Below are 14,355 nucleotides of genomic sequence, written 5' to 3'. Positions count from 1 at the left end.
GACTGGGTCACTCCCAGCTGCAGTCCAGAGCAGATGATTTACAGCCTGACAGCAAGTGGGAAGAAAAAAAAAGAAAAAATATTTCTTATTCAAATTTGCTTTTTGTTCTTTCCATAGAAAATGGAGCTTAATTAAGAACTGACATGGAAAACTGTACTCACTTTCTCCAGCATAGCTCAAGCATACACCAAGCAAGGCAGGCAGCCTGTCACTAAATCACACTAAAGGAAGGAGCCAGAGCTGAATTTACGGCAGGGCTGTGGAAGGATGATACAGAGCCTCCTGCCACCACTCACTCTACCTGTGGGACAACTCAGCCACATGCTCCTCAAGTGAGGAATGAAGTGTGATGTGCTGGATGGTTTGCTGCTCAGATCAAGGATATGGGAAGTCCTGAGTGGTACATCAGAAGGTTCTTAGATAAGCCTTTTAAAAGTCTTCTTGGATACATTTTGAGGTTTTCAGCAGCCCACCCTCTCCAGCAGCATTCAACAGGCACCAGTCTGCAATAATTTGAATCGAATAGTTAAAAATGCAACATATATATTTTATGGCCTCTGTTAGAAAGGGAAATCTTTCTATAAAACATCATAAAACAAATTATTCAGAGACAGCTTCCAAGTAGGTTAAAGCACAGGTTTGAGATGAAACAGAAGCATGGCTTTTCCAAGGTCTCAAAATCATACCAAGGATTTAAAAAAAAAAAAAAAAAAAAAAAAAGTCCTAAAGTCCTTTCTTATGATACAGCTTTCTCTCACTGAAATCCTGGGACATGCCTGAAATCTGCTGCTTTATTTACAGGTCTCTATTTTATGGAAAGCAGCAGAAAGGCACACAGAGCCCCTTTACGTGGCACCTCTGATAAACATGGGTGCTGTCAGTCCCTGGAGGCTCAGGGTCCAGTGGGGTGGACGATGACCCAGAACATTTTCCCAGTTGCTTTGCAGCAGTGCATTCACAACCACTACCTTTCCCCCTCAGGAACAGCCCACAGCAGAGAGAATCGGGCAGAAGCATTTCAGCTGGAAGCCAAGTATAGGCTGGGGTTGCAGAAAAGCCCAGCCTGTCTGCCAAGAAAAATAAATAACTATCAGAACAAAAGTGAGCCTTCAGAAAAAGAAAAATCATGGGGGCTGTGAGAAAAGCAGAGCTCATCTCCCTGTTATGCTTCCAGAAGGTAAACACTTCATCAAGCTGAGTCCCCAAGTGCTGCTGCTCCAAACGGCTGCAGTTCACAGCAAAATGCTGACAGCACCAACCCCTAGGGTCCAAAGGCAGTGCTGTGATGACTCAAAGCAAGCCATCCAGCTGCAGGACTGGCCCCTTTTGCCCTAAAAGGCTTCTCCTAATGTTATGTCCTGGCCATCCCATAGTAAGTTACCCACCCTTGACAGTGGGGCTGTTGGGGGAGGATGAAATGTCACTTCCCCACAATGCTTGGAGACTTGGATGTAGTGTTGGGATGCTCACGGCATCTCTGGGAGCAAACAACACCAGCCCAGGCTGCATTTTCAGGGTCACCCTATTTAATGAGTGGCATGTTAGAAAAAAGCAAATCCCAGGTGCTAAAATTCACCTTTCGGACACCCTGTGACCTACACAGCAGCTGCCCCAGTGGGATCCATCTCTGAGCTTCCCCAGGCATCTCACTTTGCTTTCTCCTGGTGCAGCAGAGAAGGACCCCAGGTATAAGCCAGGGGAAAAGAAAAAAAAAAAAAAGAAAAAAAAAAAAAAAAGCCTTTTATCAAGTAGCTAAAATGATTGGGGCTAGGGGTGAGAAAAGATATTTACAACGTCTCATTCAAACTTTGCTCCATATGCTTCCCTTTTCTGTTGTTTTAATTAAAGAAATGTGCCAAGAAAGCTCCAGCTCGCTTTTGTTCTTTTGGTGAATAACAGCTGGGAGAAGAACAATAGGGTTTATTGGTGCATAAAGAACTACTGGGAAAACAACCAAGCCATTGGTGAGGACCATTAGTTACAACTGTCAACAGTATTTATGCTGGTTTAGATTCTTACCATGCATTCAGCAGGAGCTTCCCCCAAAACAGGAGGTTCTCCCCAATGGGCTGAGGCCAGAAGCCACCAGAGCACCAAGAGCAAATTGCTGCAGACCAAGAAGTTGGAGGAGGGCTCGTTGAGCACTGACCTTTTTTCCTGGAGTGCTAAAACCTGTACAACAATTGACAGTGGGAATTATCCCATCACTTAAGGAAACCTTTTCTTTAGTTCATTTTTATGTTTTTCCTGTTTTGCACTTATCACCATAAAAGGCAGATACCCTGTAACCAGGCATAACGCAAAGAAATCCCACATCCCAAAGAAATATTTGTTTCAGCCTCTTTCCCAATGCAGACACAGTGACACCTCTTGCTCCAGGAGAGGTTATTTTTCAATATATGCAGCTCTGCACTGTCTGATTCTCATTGCACAGTTGTGGGTTAACTTAAAGAAAAAGTTGGTTTCTGCATGCAGGGCCCATATTAAGGTGTTCTTTTGGTTAGCAACATGGATTTGGTTACCCATAGGGATAAAGGTAAAGAGGTGCTGAGCCCAGGGCTCCAGCCAGCCCCAGGGGCTCAGCAGTGTAGGCAGTCACTCCCTCAGCTTTAGCACTGCAGGATTTTCTTTTTTTGTGCATACGCTTGGCAGTAGAGCAGGATCTTCCCCCATCTCTGGATAGTTTCTTGAAAGTGTTCCCTGCAGCCCAGTATGCCATATGCATATAATAGATGTATACACACAGCACATCTCCTTTGGAAAATAAATGTATTTAACGCCACAGAAATAAATACCAAAGGATTCCTTTAATGGAGCCATTTCATTTCCCTCTCATGTACATGAGTAATGCACAATATTACACCAGGCTGGAGAGAGGAGGTGCTGGGGGAGCCCCTTGCCAGTGTTGCAGCACCAGTCATTAGATTTAATCAGACCTCACGATGCCTAGAAAAGCTTTCCTTTTTCTTCCAGCCCCCAGTTGACTACTCACTTTTTTTTTTTTTAATAACATTCAAATAACAACAAAATCTGCATCTGCATTGCAATCCCATCAGCCCAACAGATCACCGAGGGGTGGTTTGGGATGCCGGGTTACAGGATCCAATCCATCTCAAAGACAGGCTGGAAAGGTTTAATATGTCCATGGGCTTCGGGGGAGCTCGCTGCCTTCAAGCATATGGGCATAACGGCCTCTGCTGGTAAAACAGCGTTTAGCCAGGAAAAATGTTTTCCCCTAGCAAAACACCAGGGAGATGCTGCGTCCCATCACAGGAGCAGCCTTCCCTGGTGCTCAGGAGCAGCAGGAGTCCATCAGCAGGGACGTACTTACAACCCTTGAGCCCTCAAAAGCCTGAAACAGCAGCTCCTGTAGCCATCTCGGAAGCAGGACTGGAGAAATTGCTTTACAAAAGGTCATTTTTATAAAGCCTTGAAAGCAGGAGGGCTATTAACAGAATTTGCATGAAAAAGGAGCCAGTTATTAACCCTCAGAGACCCAGCTGTTAAACTGAGCCATGTATACCATCTCTTTCAAAAACAGGTGGTTAAAGTTGGTGTATTAAATCCATGTCAGGACAGGTATTTGGGCAACTTCCACAGTGCAGAACAAAGTAGCTGCCATTGCCCAAACAAGCAGATGCCAACCCTGTGTGCACAGACCCCACCAGCACCCCCAAGGTGACACCTCGGGGAGCTCCCCTGAACCCCCAGGACACAGCCAGGCAGGTGTTAAACATCCCCCGTCCAGTTTCAGCTGACAAATGAGCTGCAGAGCTCAACATCAGCTCAATACCCAAACATTTCCCAGAGGTTTTTAACCCTAATGGCATTTCTGATTGAAGCATGGAGGTGCTGGAAGAGTGCAGTGCTCCCACCTACTTCTCCATGGGGCCACAGCTCCTCTGATTTAGGGCACCTGCCAGACCTCTAGGATCTACCCCAGATACTGCAGCTGGCAAGTTATGCTCGCAGAAACCCATTAAGGTTTATTCACACACAAAATATTTTAAAAGCCACAGAAGAAAGCAGCATCTTAACACTGCTGGTATAAAACAGCACCCTTACAAGAACAAGTGGGTAATGCTGGTGGAAGAGATGTTTTCCTTTATCAATTTAATTCACAGGGCTTGAACTCAGCTAAGAATTAATTAGCAACAATTAAAATAGATTGAAATGTGATTATGGCTTATCATGTGTCCTTAGAAAGTCAAGCTGAGCCCACGCGCACTCAGCAAATGCAAGCAGCTCAAAACGTCTCCCCGCAGCTCTTTGCATAAACAGAGGGGTCTCAACACTGATAAACCAAAACTGAGTGCTAAAGTAGACATGCAGTGTGGGATTGGGAAGAATGTAATCCAAGTCTTCTTGTTCAAGAGAGTTTTGCAACATGAGAAAGTGTGAAGGGAGCTGACCGCATTTACACCAGCTTCTCCGACTGCCTCTTAACAAAGTGATAAGGAAATAAGCCCCACAGAGACCAGGAATTTCAAGTGGACATCGATGCACAAGGGACTAGATTAGCAGCTGGTTTAAACTGCTTATGGGACATTGCTTCTCTTTATCCCAGTTATGCATCCAGCCTTAATTACGGCATTAACTACAATTATTTGTGTTGCCCATGATTTCCAACCAAAAAGGCTTTTCCTTTAAGATTCGGTTCAAGTCCTGCTGTTTCCAGAAGAATGAGAGATTCAGCCCCAAGACCTCTTATTCTTCTACCCTTTTTGAAGACAGTACACGTTAATCTGGCCACAAAAAATGGGAAGAGAGCTTCTGGCCACTTCTGTATGAAGTGCTAAGCACCTCCGTAGATGGCGATGCTCCTTCATCTTGTGCAGGAGTTATTTTAAAACTTCTCCCAGAAGGGAATCAAGCTACCTCTTCATATCCTAAAGCTTTCTGATCTATCTGTCCTGCCAGGTGGCTATAAAATCCAGTGTTTCTTAAAAACTGTGACTCACATCAGCTTTAACTATTTCAAAGGATGCTATTATTTCTCCCACCAGTGAACACCACCCCAGATCACAATAAGAGGCAGCAGCAGCAACAGGGACACCTGGAAAAAAGCAACAATCTGCAGGCACTGCATGAGTGTAAAGAACCAAAACCATTCAGTTTTGCAAGGTATTGAGGATGGTGAGATTTAAAGCATGAGTAGAAATGCTGAAGTCAATGGGATCAATGCCTGAAGCTCTATCTGGAGCAGGGCAGACCAAGCAAACCCAAGAGCTCTGCTCCCATCGCAGTGGCCCAGAGCACGTCACTGCTGCCTGCATCCCTGAGGGTGGTTCTCCTCATGGAGCCCAAGCACTGCTCCGCCTGCTCTTGCCCAGACCCACACTCCTGCTAACTCCCAAAGGACAAGGCTGCATTTCCAACTATCTTCTACCAGTGTCTTGAGGAACATCTGCAGCACTTCTTTGCCATTTGGCCCTCACCTGCAAAGAAGATCATCCATTTCACTGGCCTGACTGCTCCAGGGACTACATCTTCTCCCAAATAGTACTGGGGAAACAAGTTACAAGCTGAAAGGCATGTTTAGGGAGCTCAGATGTGGACAACTCTTCTGCAAAAGACTTCACCTGAAATTGCCTCCTCATTTAAAGGCAGGAAGAGGAATTTGGGACCGCACAGTGTAATGGCATTAGACTGAGATGCACAAACACACAAAAAAAGGATTTTCACATTGGCTATGAGAAACTAGGTCAAGAAGGGAGAAACATCAACCACCTGCCATCTTTGCTAGGGCAGATGTTACTCATAAAGGACTAGAGATCAGAAAAGAGAGGGAACAGGAGTCGGGCAGGGCAGGCCAAGGAAAGTGATTCTCCTGTGGATTAAGAGCAAAAACACCTTCTTTGAAAAACACAATAATTAATGGCATTCATTAGGGAGCTAGCCAGGAAACTAGGTAATTTAATTTCTCAAGTACACAATGTCAGGAAAGATAATGGGCCAAAAGCCAGTGCTGCTAACAAGGTGAAACCTCTTTCATTTATTATCTGAGAGGTGGGGAAGTCAAGCATGAACATCAGAGTGCCGCTAGAGAAACCAGATACACTGAGCAAGTACTAAATTATCCAAATGAGTCCATTATACCTATTGCTGTCACACACCACCCAAGGGAGATGGGAAGCTCTCCCAGCTCACCAGTGATGCCAGGGCAGAGGTTTCACTGGGCCAAACATCACACAGAACAGGTTCTCAATTATAGATAAGGTGGTGGTAAAAAAAAAAAAATTAAAAAAAAAAAAAAAAAAAATTGCAGAGGGAAATCAAGAGGAAATAATTAAATTCTAATAACATTCCTCTAAAAGATGTTGATGCCTATGAAATGCTGATTTAACCAATAGTAAAAAAAAAAAAAAAAAATCATTTAAAATCTGCAGGCAAGTTTGAACTATTAAATACACAGGGAAGCTGTGTCAGTTGTTCTTATCAAGGGATACTCTATCTTGACTGTTTTGGGAGAATATGGGGAAAAAAAAGAAATCACTCAGGTCAACTTTTTTGCCCTCAAACATAGTAGTGCTGGAGAAAATCAGGCTTTGTCATTTTTGCTAGGCATCTCTGATTTTCTTCCAAATACATTTAGAAAGCTTGAACAGAAATCAATCCTTACAGAATAGGAAGCAATCACATCAGAGAGTTTTGCCACCCTCTAAAAACATAGTCTGAGGCTTGGGGAGATACCAGATTTGTTGCAGTACTTGCCCAGGAGCCAGATCTCACCCTTCTTCCTCAGCCAGAGAGCTCGGAGCTTATGCCTGGGTTTGACCCAGCCTTTCCTTGCCAGTAACCAGGGAAGAAACCCCAGAGAACCAGGGAGGCACCTGGCCAGAGCTGGGAGGCTTGCTTTGATTTGGCAAGGCAAGACCTCAGCTCCACATGTGCCTTAGAGGCACACATTTATTTATTTATTTTAAATGAGCTTAGAAACGGCAAAAGGCTACCAGCACAATCAGTCTAGGACACCATAATGCTTTAAAAGGAGCATTGAACCAAAAATAAGGCTCTGGGACAGAAAAAACACACACCCCCCAATTTCACAAGGTACCAGAGCAGTGTAAATATTTCCCATATTCTTTATGGAGAAGCCCAGGATAGTTTCACTGTGCTTGCAGCACAGGCTACAGTGATCAGCAGGAATGGAAGTGCCCCCAAATCAAGTACAAGGCAATTCCATTCCTTTTCCAGCCCTAGAGAAACGTAAACATTTTTCTCTTTTAAAAAATTGTCATCCATGTCAGTACATTATTTTTTGTAATTAACATGATGGCGCACCATTAAGCTCTCCTAATTCATAAAGAGAAATTCACCGTAACATTATAACCAACAGGGAAAATGTTTTCTTTTGTTTCAGACAGATTTTAAATTACTTTTGGATATGTCTAATCCCTCTAAAATTGCCTGAATTCAGGCAATCTCACTGAAACCCCATTTCATTTTTATATTCAGGAACAGAAACCCTATTCAGTGCTTACCTCCAAGGGAAAACATTACTGTTATCCAAAATGGCATTAAGATTTAATACAAACAACACAGTAATTCAGCCTTTTAAAATTCAATAATGGCTCCTCTGATTTGACATATAGTGAAGCTGATTGCAGTACTACCATTAACTTCAGTGATTTGGCTGTGAGCTTTCTGACAAATTCAAAATTACATCCAAATCACACCACATCATTTATTATGATGTAAGCTATTATACAGTAAATTAAAACCAAAGCTAACAGATGTTTCTACAGCTCAGTTTACTTAAAAGTTACACAACTAAAACCCACCATTTTAAATTTTTTATTTAAACCCAGGTACAGACTACTGAATCTAAGTACATTTAATATTTAATACAAACAGTGTGATCCCTAAGAGAATTTAGTGCTGCCAATGAAGCCAGTGCTGCTGTTGACATTGCTCAGCAGGAGGGAGTGTTTGCAGAGCTCAGGCCCATAACTGATGTACCGACAGCAAACACACGGACCCCAGCACATGTCCTCCAACTGCAGAGTTCAATTTCTGGGAATCAAGCTGGGATCTCAATATCAGATTCATACCAGAGACCAGAATGGCAGCAATGATCATAGCAGAAATGATTAAGGCCCATAGTACACGGCTTGTTGTCGAATTTGGGGACACTTGCAGCAAATGTGTCAGTTCTGTAAGTGTGCCAATTTCTCCACCTCCTTCACTGAAAGACAAGGATCTAAGTCAATAAATGCAAAAGGGTTCAAACACCCAGCTGCTGCCAAATCAGCCCTGGAACTGTCACAGGTTTCCTCTCCACAGCACACCTACAGCCTCCCCAAAGCCCATGGCAGGGCTGCCAGGATGTTGCTCAGCATCCTGTGCATCCTCTGCTCCTCCTGCCCTGCGCAGAAGTGTTTGCCCAGGCACACCTCTGCTTTACCACTGTGGAGCACCTAAATGTCTCCTGCGAGTGCTGCTTCACCTTTTCAAATAGTCATTAATGTAATCAGCTTCAAAGAAGCCTCTGCATACTCTTTCCCCAAGTAATTGGGGAAAAAATGTTTTTATTTGTTATTTCTTATTAGCTTTGCAATGACATTAGCATTCCCAGCTGAGGCTGGTCCCTGCTGTGCTGAACACTGCAATAACCACATTGAGAAGCAAAGTCCTTGCCCCAGGGGCTGTATACAGACAGAACATATGGGATTAATAGGACAAACCAAAGCCACCAAGCAGGTGACACTTCCCTCTAATTCCCCACCCTGTTCTGGGAACCACAGGGGCACCAACAACCCAACATTTGCTGTCTTTACACAACTCCCCAACTGCACACAGCCACCTGTGTGCTGGAAGGCAGGCTCAGAAGTGACAGAGATGCTCCTGACAAACCCCAAGGAGGTAAACGCCAACTGAGGAACCATTTAAGCAGTGGCAGGTCATGAATAAGTCAGTCACGAGCAAGTTAAAGATTCTTACAAGAAGGTTTTAAACCTTCAGAGGCAGGAGGGTCCCCAGAAGCAGCCCAACAGCCCCCAGAAGCAATGGTCTGCTCCTGTGGTCACATACACTGGCTTTAATATAGCAGCACTTGTCCCCACCCTAGGTCTTCCCTTAGGGCGGTACAGGTGGGCTGTATTTCTTCCTTTTTCCTGTGGGGAGGGTGACATCCCATCACTGATAACAGGGGGCAGCTTACAGCAGCAGCTCTGACCACAGCCAGCCTGCTGGCAGGCAGTCTATTGAGTCAAAAGCCCTACAGACACTTCACAGACAGCTGCTAGTGCCTGCTGGAGGACCTAGAATTACACAGCCACTTTCATCTAGAAGCCCCAGCTTTCATCCTAAACCCACAATTAGCAGCTCTGTGCAGACAGGACTCAGAGAGAGGAAGGCTGAACATCTTGCCAACAATCTGGGCCAGAGCTGGGATGCTTTTTCGGTACACAGCGCTGTCTGTGCTGTTAAAAAAGCAATCCTCTCCCCTTGCACAGCACCTTGGAAGCAAACACACCAAACATTTGATGTTTTTCTTCCAGATGTTGGTGTTCAGCACAATACCTCAGGCCCTGACTGACCACAGCTGAAAGTCCTGTGCGTCAGCTCTGCTGGAGGAGGTGTAGGTGTACTGAGTCCTTAAAAATATGAAGAAACAACAGGAGTCAAAGCTGCAGCTTCACAGTCCTGTATAAACATGTGCATTCTCTTCATCTTGTCACTCCTTCAAACACCAATCATCCCCAAAAAGCTTGTGACACAGGTAAGGGATGAATTTCCGTGACCCTGTGTTAGAAAGCAACCAGAGACTGGATTTTGCAGTGCTATCACAGGCTGGGAACACCATCAGTCCTACAAAAAACATCTAAACTATGATATGGGATTTCAAGTGGTACCTGTGAGTCTGCCTGCACATGCATGGGCTGTATGGATTTATTTCTCTTCTCTTGTTCACACTCAGTCTGAGTCACCCAAGTGGCATTGCCTACCTTCCCAATATCCTCCTCCCAAGGGCCTTATCTTGAAGCATTAAGGCTCCACAGCACACAAACTAGACAGGCACCAGAAGAAAAATCAACTTCTGGCCAAAGTTTCTTGCCTCGGATTATTTTATCTCTGATGCAAGAATGGAAGAGGAGGAAATATCACCAAGGTTTTCTTATGCTAAAAGAATTATTTCAGAAGATTTCTGCCAAGGAGGATTAGAGACATTGTTACAAGCTGCCAAGAAACAAGAGGGCATGTGTACATATGCTCATCTGGGAAAGGATAAAAGTAAAATAATTGCAGCTGAACTTGCCCAGATAACACAAAATAAATACAAAACTTTCTATTAAGCTGACATAAAAATAGAAGAGCTCCAGGAGTTACAGGGATCCAGACCTAGCCCAAGAAATATTAATACTCCTTATCTGTCTGTGCCATGGATTTACTCTCAGGCTGTCAGAGTTGATCTAGTTATTTCCTGCAGGAGTTGCCACTTGCCGTACTTTATCTGAATGTGGCTGTAAGCAGCTGTCAGCATGCAAATAAACTTCCCCAGCATGCACTACAGCACTTGAATTTCCTCCGCAAGCATCCTCTGCATTATTTGTCTACAGGTGACTCTGTCCTCAGCTGCAGAAGTGCTCTCCATCCCAAGACAGCAAACAAAATGCAAACAGGTCTGCATGCATTGCTAGTGAACCAGGCAGCCAGCCCCGCCTTGGTTTCATTTCTGAGCCTGGCTGGATTTCAGAGGGGATGGGGAATCGGTCTCCCTCCACCATTACAAACCCAAAGGGCCATTCAGAGACAAAGCCGTGTATTGAGACAAAACAGGCCTGGCTACCTCCTACTGGCAGAGAGGCTCCTAACTTACCTTACAGCACCCTGAGGTTAATTCCTATTTGTACTGGTACCTCCACCTCCCACGGCATATATCTGTATTTCAATCTGGTGATCCCAGGCCCTATTGCCTGCACAGCACAGAGGCAGGGCAGATGGGATGGCAATTTTCACACCTGCTGTTAAATGGCTTTAGAAACAAAGCTTCCACTGTTGGAGAACTCAGCACAGACAATAATCATTCATCGCCTCCACTGGTGAATCTCAGCTGTTCATTTCTTGTTGGAGTTTGTCAGATTTCAATGTCCCACAGCACCTTTTGCGTGACTTTTGATGCCTGCTAGGCTGAAGCAGGACCAAGCCTGGGTGCCCAGGAAGGCACTGCAGTAGTTCATGCTAAGCCTGCTTTCATACCTCTGGACTTCTTTCAAGTCGCTGCATCTATTAAAGATGAGCAGATAGAGTTTTCAGCCCATGAAAAGTGGATGAAGATCCAGAAGTACCTGAGAGCCTGCCCCAGGTTTTGCTCCAGCCCGGGTGTGCTTTGCCTGCAGAAGTACCTGGGCAGAACCCCCTGCCGCTCTGCACTGTAGCATCAGGCACACAGCTCTCAAGAGGAAAACAAAGAGTGATTTTTGGAAATGAAGGAGTGATTTTTCATGCTCTAAGCTTTGAAAGTCAGATTTCTGGAGATGTTGTTTAAAGCCCTGCTATGACTCTCTTTGCAATGGGCTGCAGCACACAGGACAAACACCAAAGAATGAGGCAGGTGCACGATATCAACCAGGTGACATAATTCACTACAAAAAATTAGAGGGCACCTTTATGAGGAGGAGAGGGGGAAGGAAGTGTTATTATCACACACTCCCAGTCTGGGAGTCATAAGTCAGTCCTAATCCATGCTGAGAGCAGCTCTACCAACTAATTGAACTGAAAAGCAAGCTGAAAGCAATCTAAATCCTAGCATTTTCCAGGGGGCAAAGACTCCATTCAGAAAGCACGTTCACAGCTGATCAGCTCTAAGCATGTAATTAGAGCCACAGGGTAAAGTCCTGGCCTTCGCAGCAAGCTCCTGCTGAGTGGGATCCAGGCAGGATTTTGCCTTTCAGATTTCATGAGTGCTTAGAGACTTCCCTGAATCCAGGCAGGAATTTCAGCTCCTCACAGAGAAAGCATGTGTGCAATTTATTTCTATTCCCTTCACAAAGAAGTTGCACAAGGCCAAAACCTCCAAATGTTGGTGTCCTACACTGAGGCACGTTTTGAAGCTCTTTTGCTAGAGCTGGAGAAACACAGATAAGCATCCCCTCTGACCGTCCCTGCCACAAGCCCTGGTTCCCAGGCTCAGCATCTCAAGAGTGAATTTGAGACTTGGCTTGAGGCTTAACTTCCCCAAGCCTTCAAAATGCTCAAGCATCTCCTTCACTGCAAACCTGTCAGCAGTCTCAGTGGAGCCAGTACTTGCCCAATAAAGCAGCTCACTAATTGTTATGGTGGATGAAGTTTGCGTCCTTCGCAGGGGATGTGATGCTTTTTGCAGTACAAATACTGTTGGATAGGCAGTCACTTTGTGTATTCAGCAGTTTAACAAGACAATAACTAGCTTTTTGCTCTTTGTTTAAATTATCAAAGAAGGAGATTTTTCTATTTTTTCTGAAAAATTCCCCAAGAAAACAACTGGTGGTTTTCCAGACAAAGGCCACCAGGACTTGTTGGTGTCACAAGTACAGCAGCCAGCATATGCCTGAGGGGCTCCAGGCAGAGTTGAGGACATGCCTCCCTCCATTTATCCCTTGCAAAAGCGTGGAATAGTCTCCAAGAATTAAAACTGACCCCCCAAAAAAGCTGCCTTTGAGGTTACAAATAACATACAATATTTTGTTGAATTTATAAAGTCAAGATATCAGAGAAAAAAAAATTAGTCTCATGCGTGCATGCTTAAGCATTAGTATTTTAACCAAAGATTAATGCAAGTATTTTAACCAACGTTAGCCCAGACCATGGTACCCCATGCACCATGGGAGGTCAACTACTGTGACCATGCAACACCATGAAGATCCCATCCTCTGCATGGGACGGAGACTGGCAACACACCTGAGATGTGCTAAACCTTAAGCCTCAGACCCCAGATTCTAAATTAGGGATTTCAGGTGTAGCATTGAAGCTGTTTAGGAACTGGGCGTTGCTCCAAAGTTCAACAGTATTTTGTCTGCAACACAAAGACAAATCTTGCTGTCATTTGAAAGGCATCTTTTCATGAGAAATTACAAAGCAGAATAATTCAAATACACAGATGATAAAAGACTTGTGAAAGCATAACTCTTCTTGGTCTTTTGACAGAGATTGTTAAAATTCACTAGCACATCACTTCATATGCAAATAAATGAAAAGAAACGGAGCAGGAAAGTACAAAAGGCTCCTCACCCCTGATTTACTGATCTACTGTCAGGACTTCCAGCACAGTTCAACACTCATTGCTAGGGCCAGATCTGCAAGGTTCTATTAGACCACATTTTTTATTTTTTAATTTCAAATATCAAATTATAAACCTCTTACTTCACAGTGCAGCAGCTTAGCCTATGTTTCCCCAGTCCACATGAATTTGGGAGAGTTTATTAGAAGAAGAAGTTTTCAAATAATCATCAAAAAGTTTTTAATTCTCCATTATTAACTGAGGTCAATTCAGCTGCTCTGAGAGTGAAGCTGTGGCAGAGGAGCAAACAGCACTCCCTGCTCCTCCCTAACCCAATTTCTCTTCTCAGGGATTTCCTCCACCTGTGCTAAGAAGCAGCAATCTTTCTTATCTCTTTTCTCCCACAGAGGACAAAGTGAAGAGCTAGCAGAGTCCCTCAGCCAACATGCTGCTAGTTTAGGTTTTCTACCTTGCTGTTAAACATTGGCATCAGGCTTGAGATAAACAGGAGCTGTTATGGCATTTCTTTGCACACAACCAGCCTCAGAAATTTTTACCTGCATATTCTAACTGCTCTTATTGATTTTATTTTTAGCTTTTTAATTACATCAGGAAGAAAGATTTTAAAACTTTTGGATACACCTCAAATTGTTGTTGGGTCTTATTTGCTTACTTTCTGTAGAGAAGGGAAATGGGGCTATATGCATCTACAGCTTAGAGAATAAATGACAGAAAAGTGAATATCACCACCCACCAGCAGACTGGAGCTTCTCTCCCCACTGCATCACAACTGTGCCTGCAGAGCTCAGCCTGTTCCCTTCTTGAGCTGCTGGTTGCAGATTGCTAAGTGAAGCCACCTGGGGGAGAAAGCTTTCTTCCCAAGGCTCAGGTGTCCTCAGCAGAACTGGCCGAGGCAGCCAGGAGGTGAGGCGGGGGGGGTACAGGCACTAGCACGGTGGGTATTTATGCACCAAGGGCAGTCAGCTGAGAGCCCTTTCACAGTTAATGAGGGCTTTAAAAAAATATGAAGCCAGAAAGGACCTATTGACCTCTGAGACATGGAGGGGAGATGAAAAGAGGAAAGAAAGAAAAAAATAAATTAAAAAAAAAATAACCAGTTGAACATTAACCATTTTTTCTGCCATCATAGGGCT

The 14,355-nt window shown here is 44.3% G+C and overlaps 1 protein-coding gene across 1 annotated transcript in view; it reads right to left on the bottom strand.

The window, feature by feature from the left end:
* Nucleotides 1-14,119, bottom strand: part of LOXHD1 (lipoxygenase homology PLAT domains 1) — a gene marked incomplete at its 3' end in the record, with an annotated part of 155,757 nt that extends 141,638 nt beyond the window's left edge. Inside the window, exon 1 of the mRNA XM_084503075.1 lies at nucleotides 13,956-14,119. Coding sequence (XP_084359201.1) covers nucleotides 13,956-13,986 — 31 coding nt within the window. The 5' untranslated portion in view covers nucleotides 13,987-14,119. The remainder of the gene's footprint in view (nucleotides 1-13,955) is intronic.
* Nucleotides 14,120-14,355: the final 236 nt, after the last annotated feature.

The sequence above is a fragment of the Aythya ferina genome (genome assembly GCF_964211825.1).
Source record: "Aythya ferina genome assembly, chromosome: Z".
In the NCBI taxonomy this organism is placed as follows: domain Eukaryota; kingdom Metazoa; phylum Chordata; class Aves; order Anseriformes; family Anatidae; genus Aythya; species Aythya ferina.
This window is presented reverse-complemented; position numbering and strand designations above follow the sequence as displayed.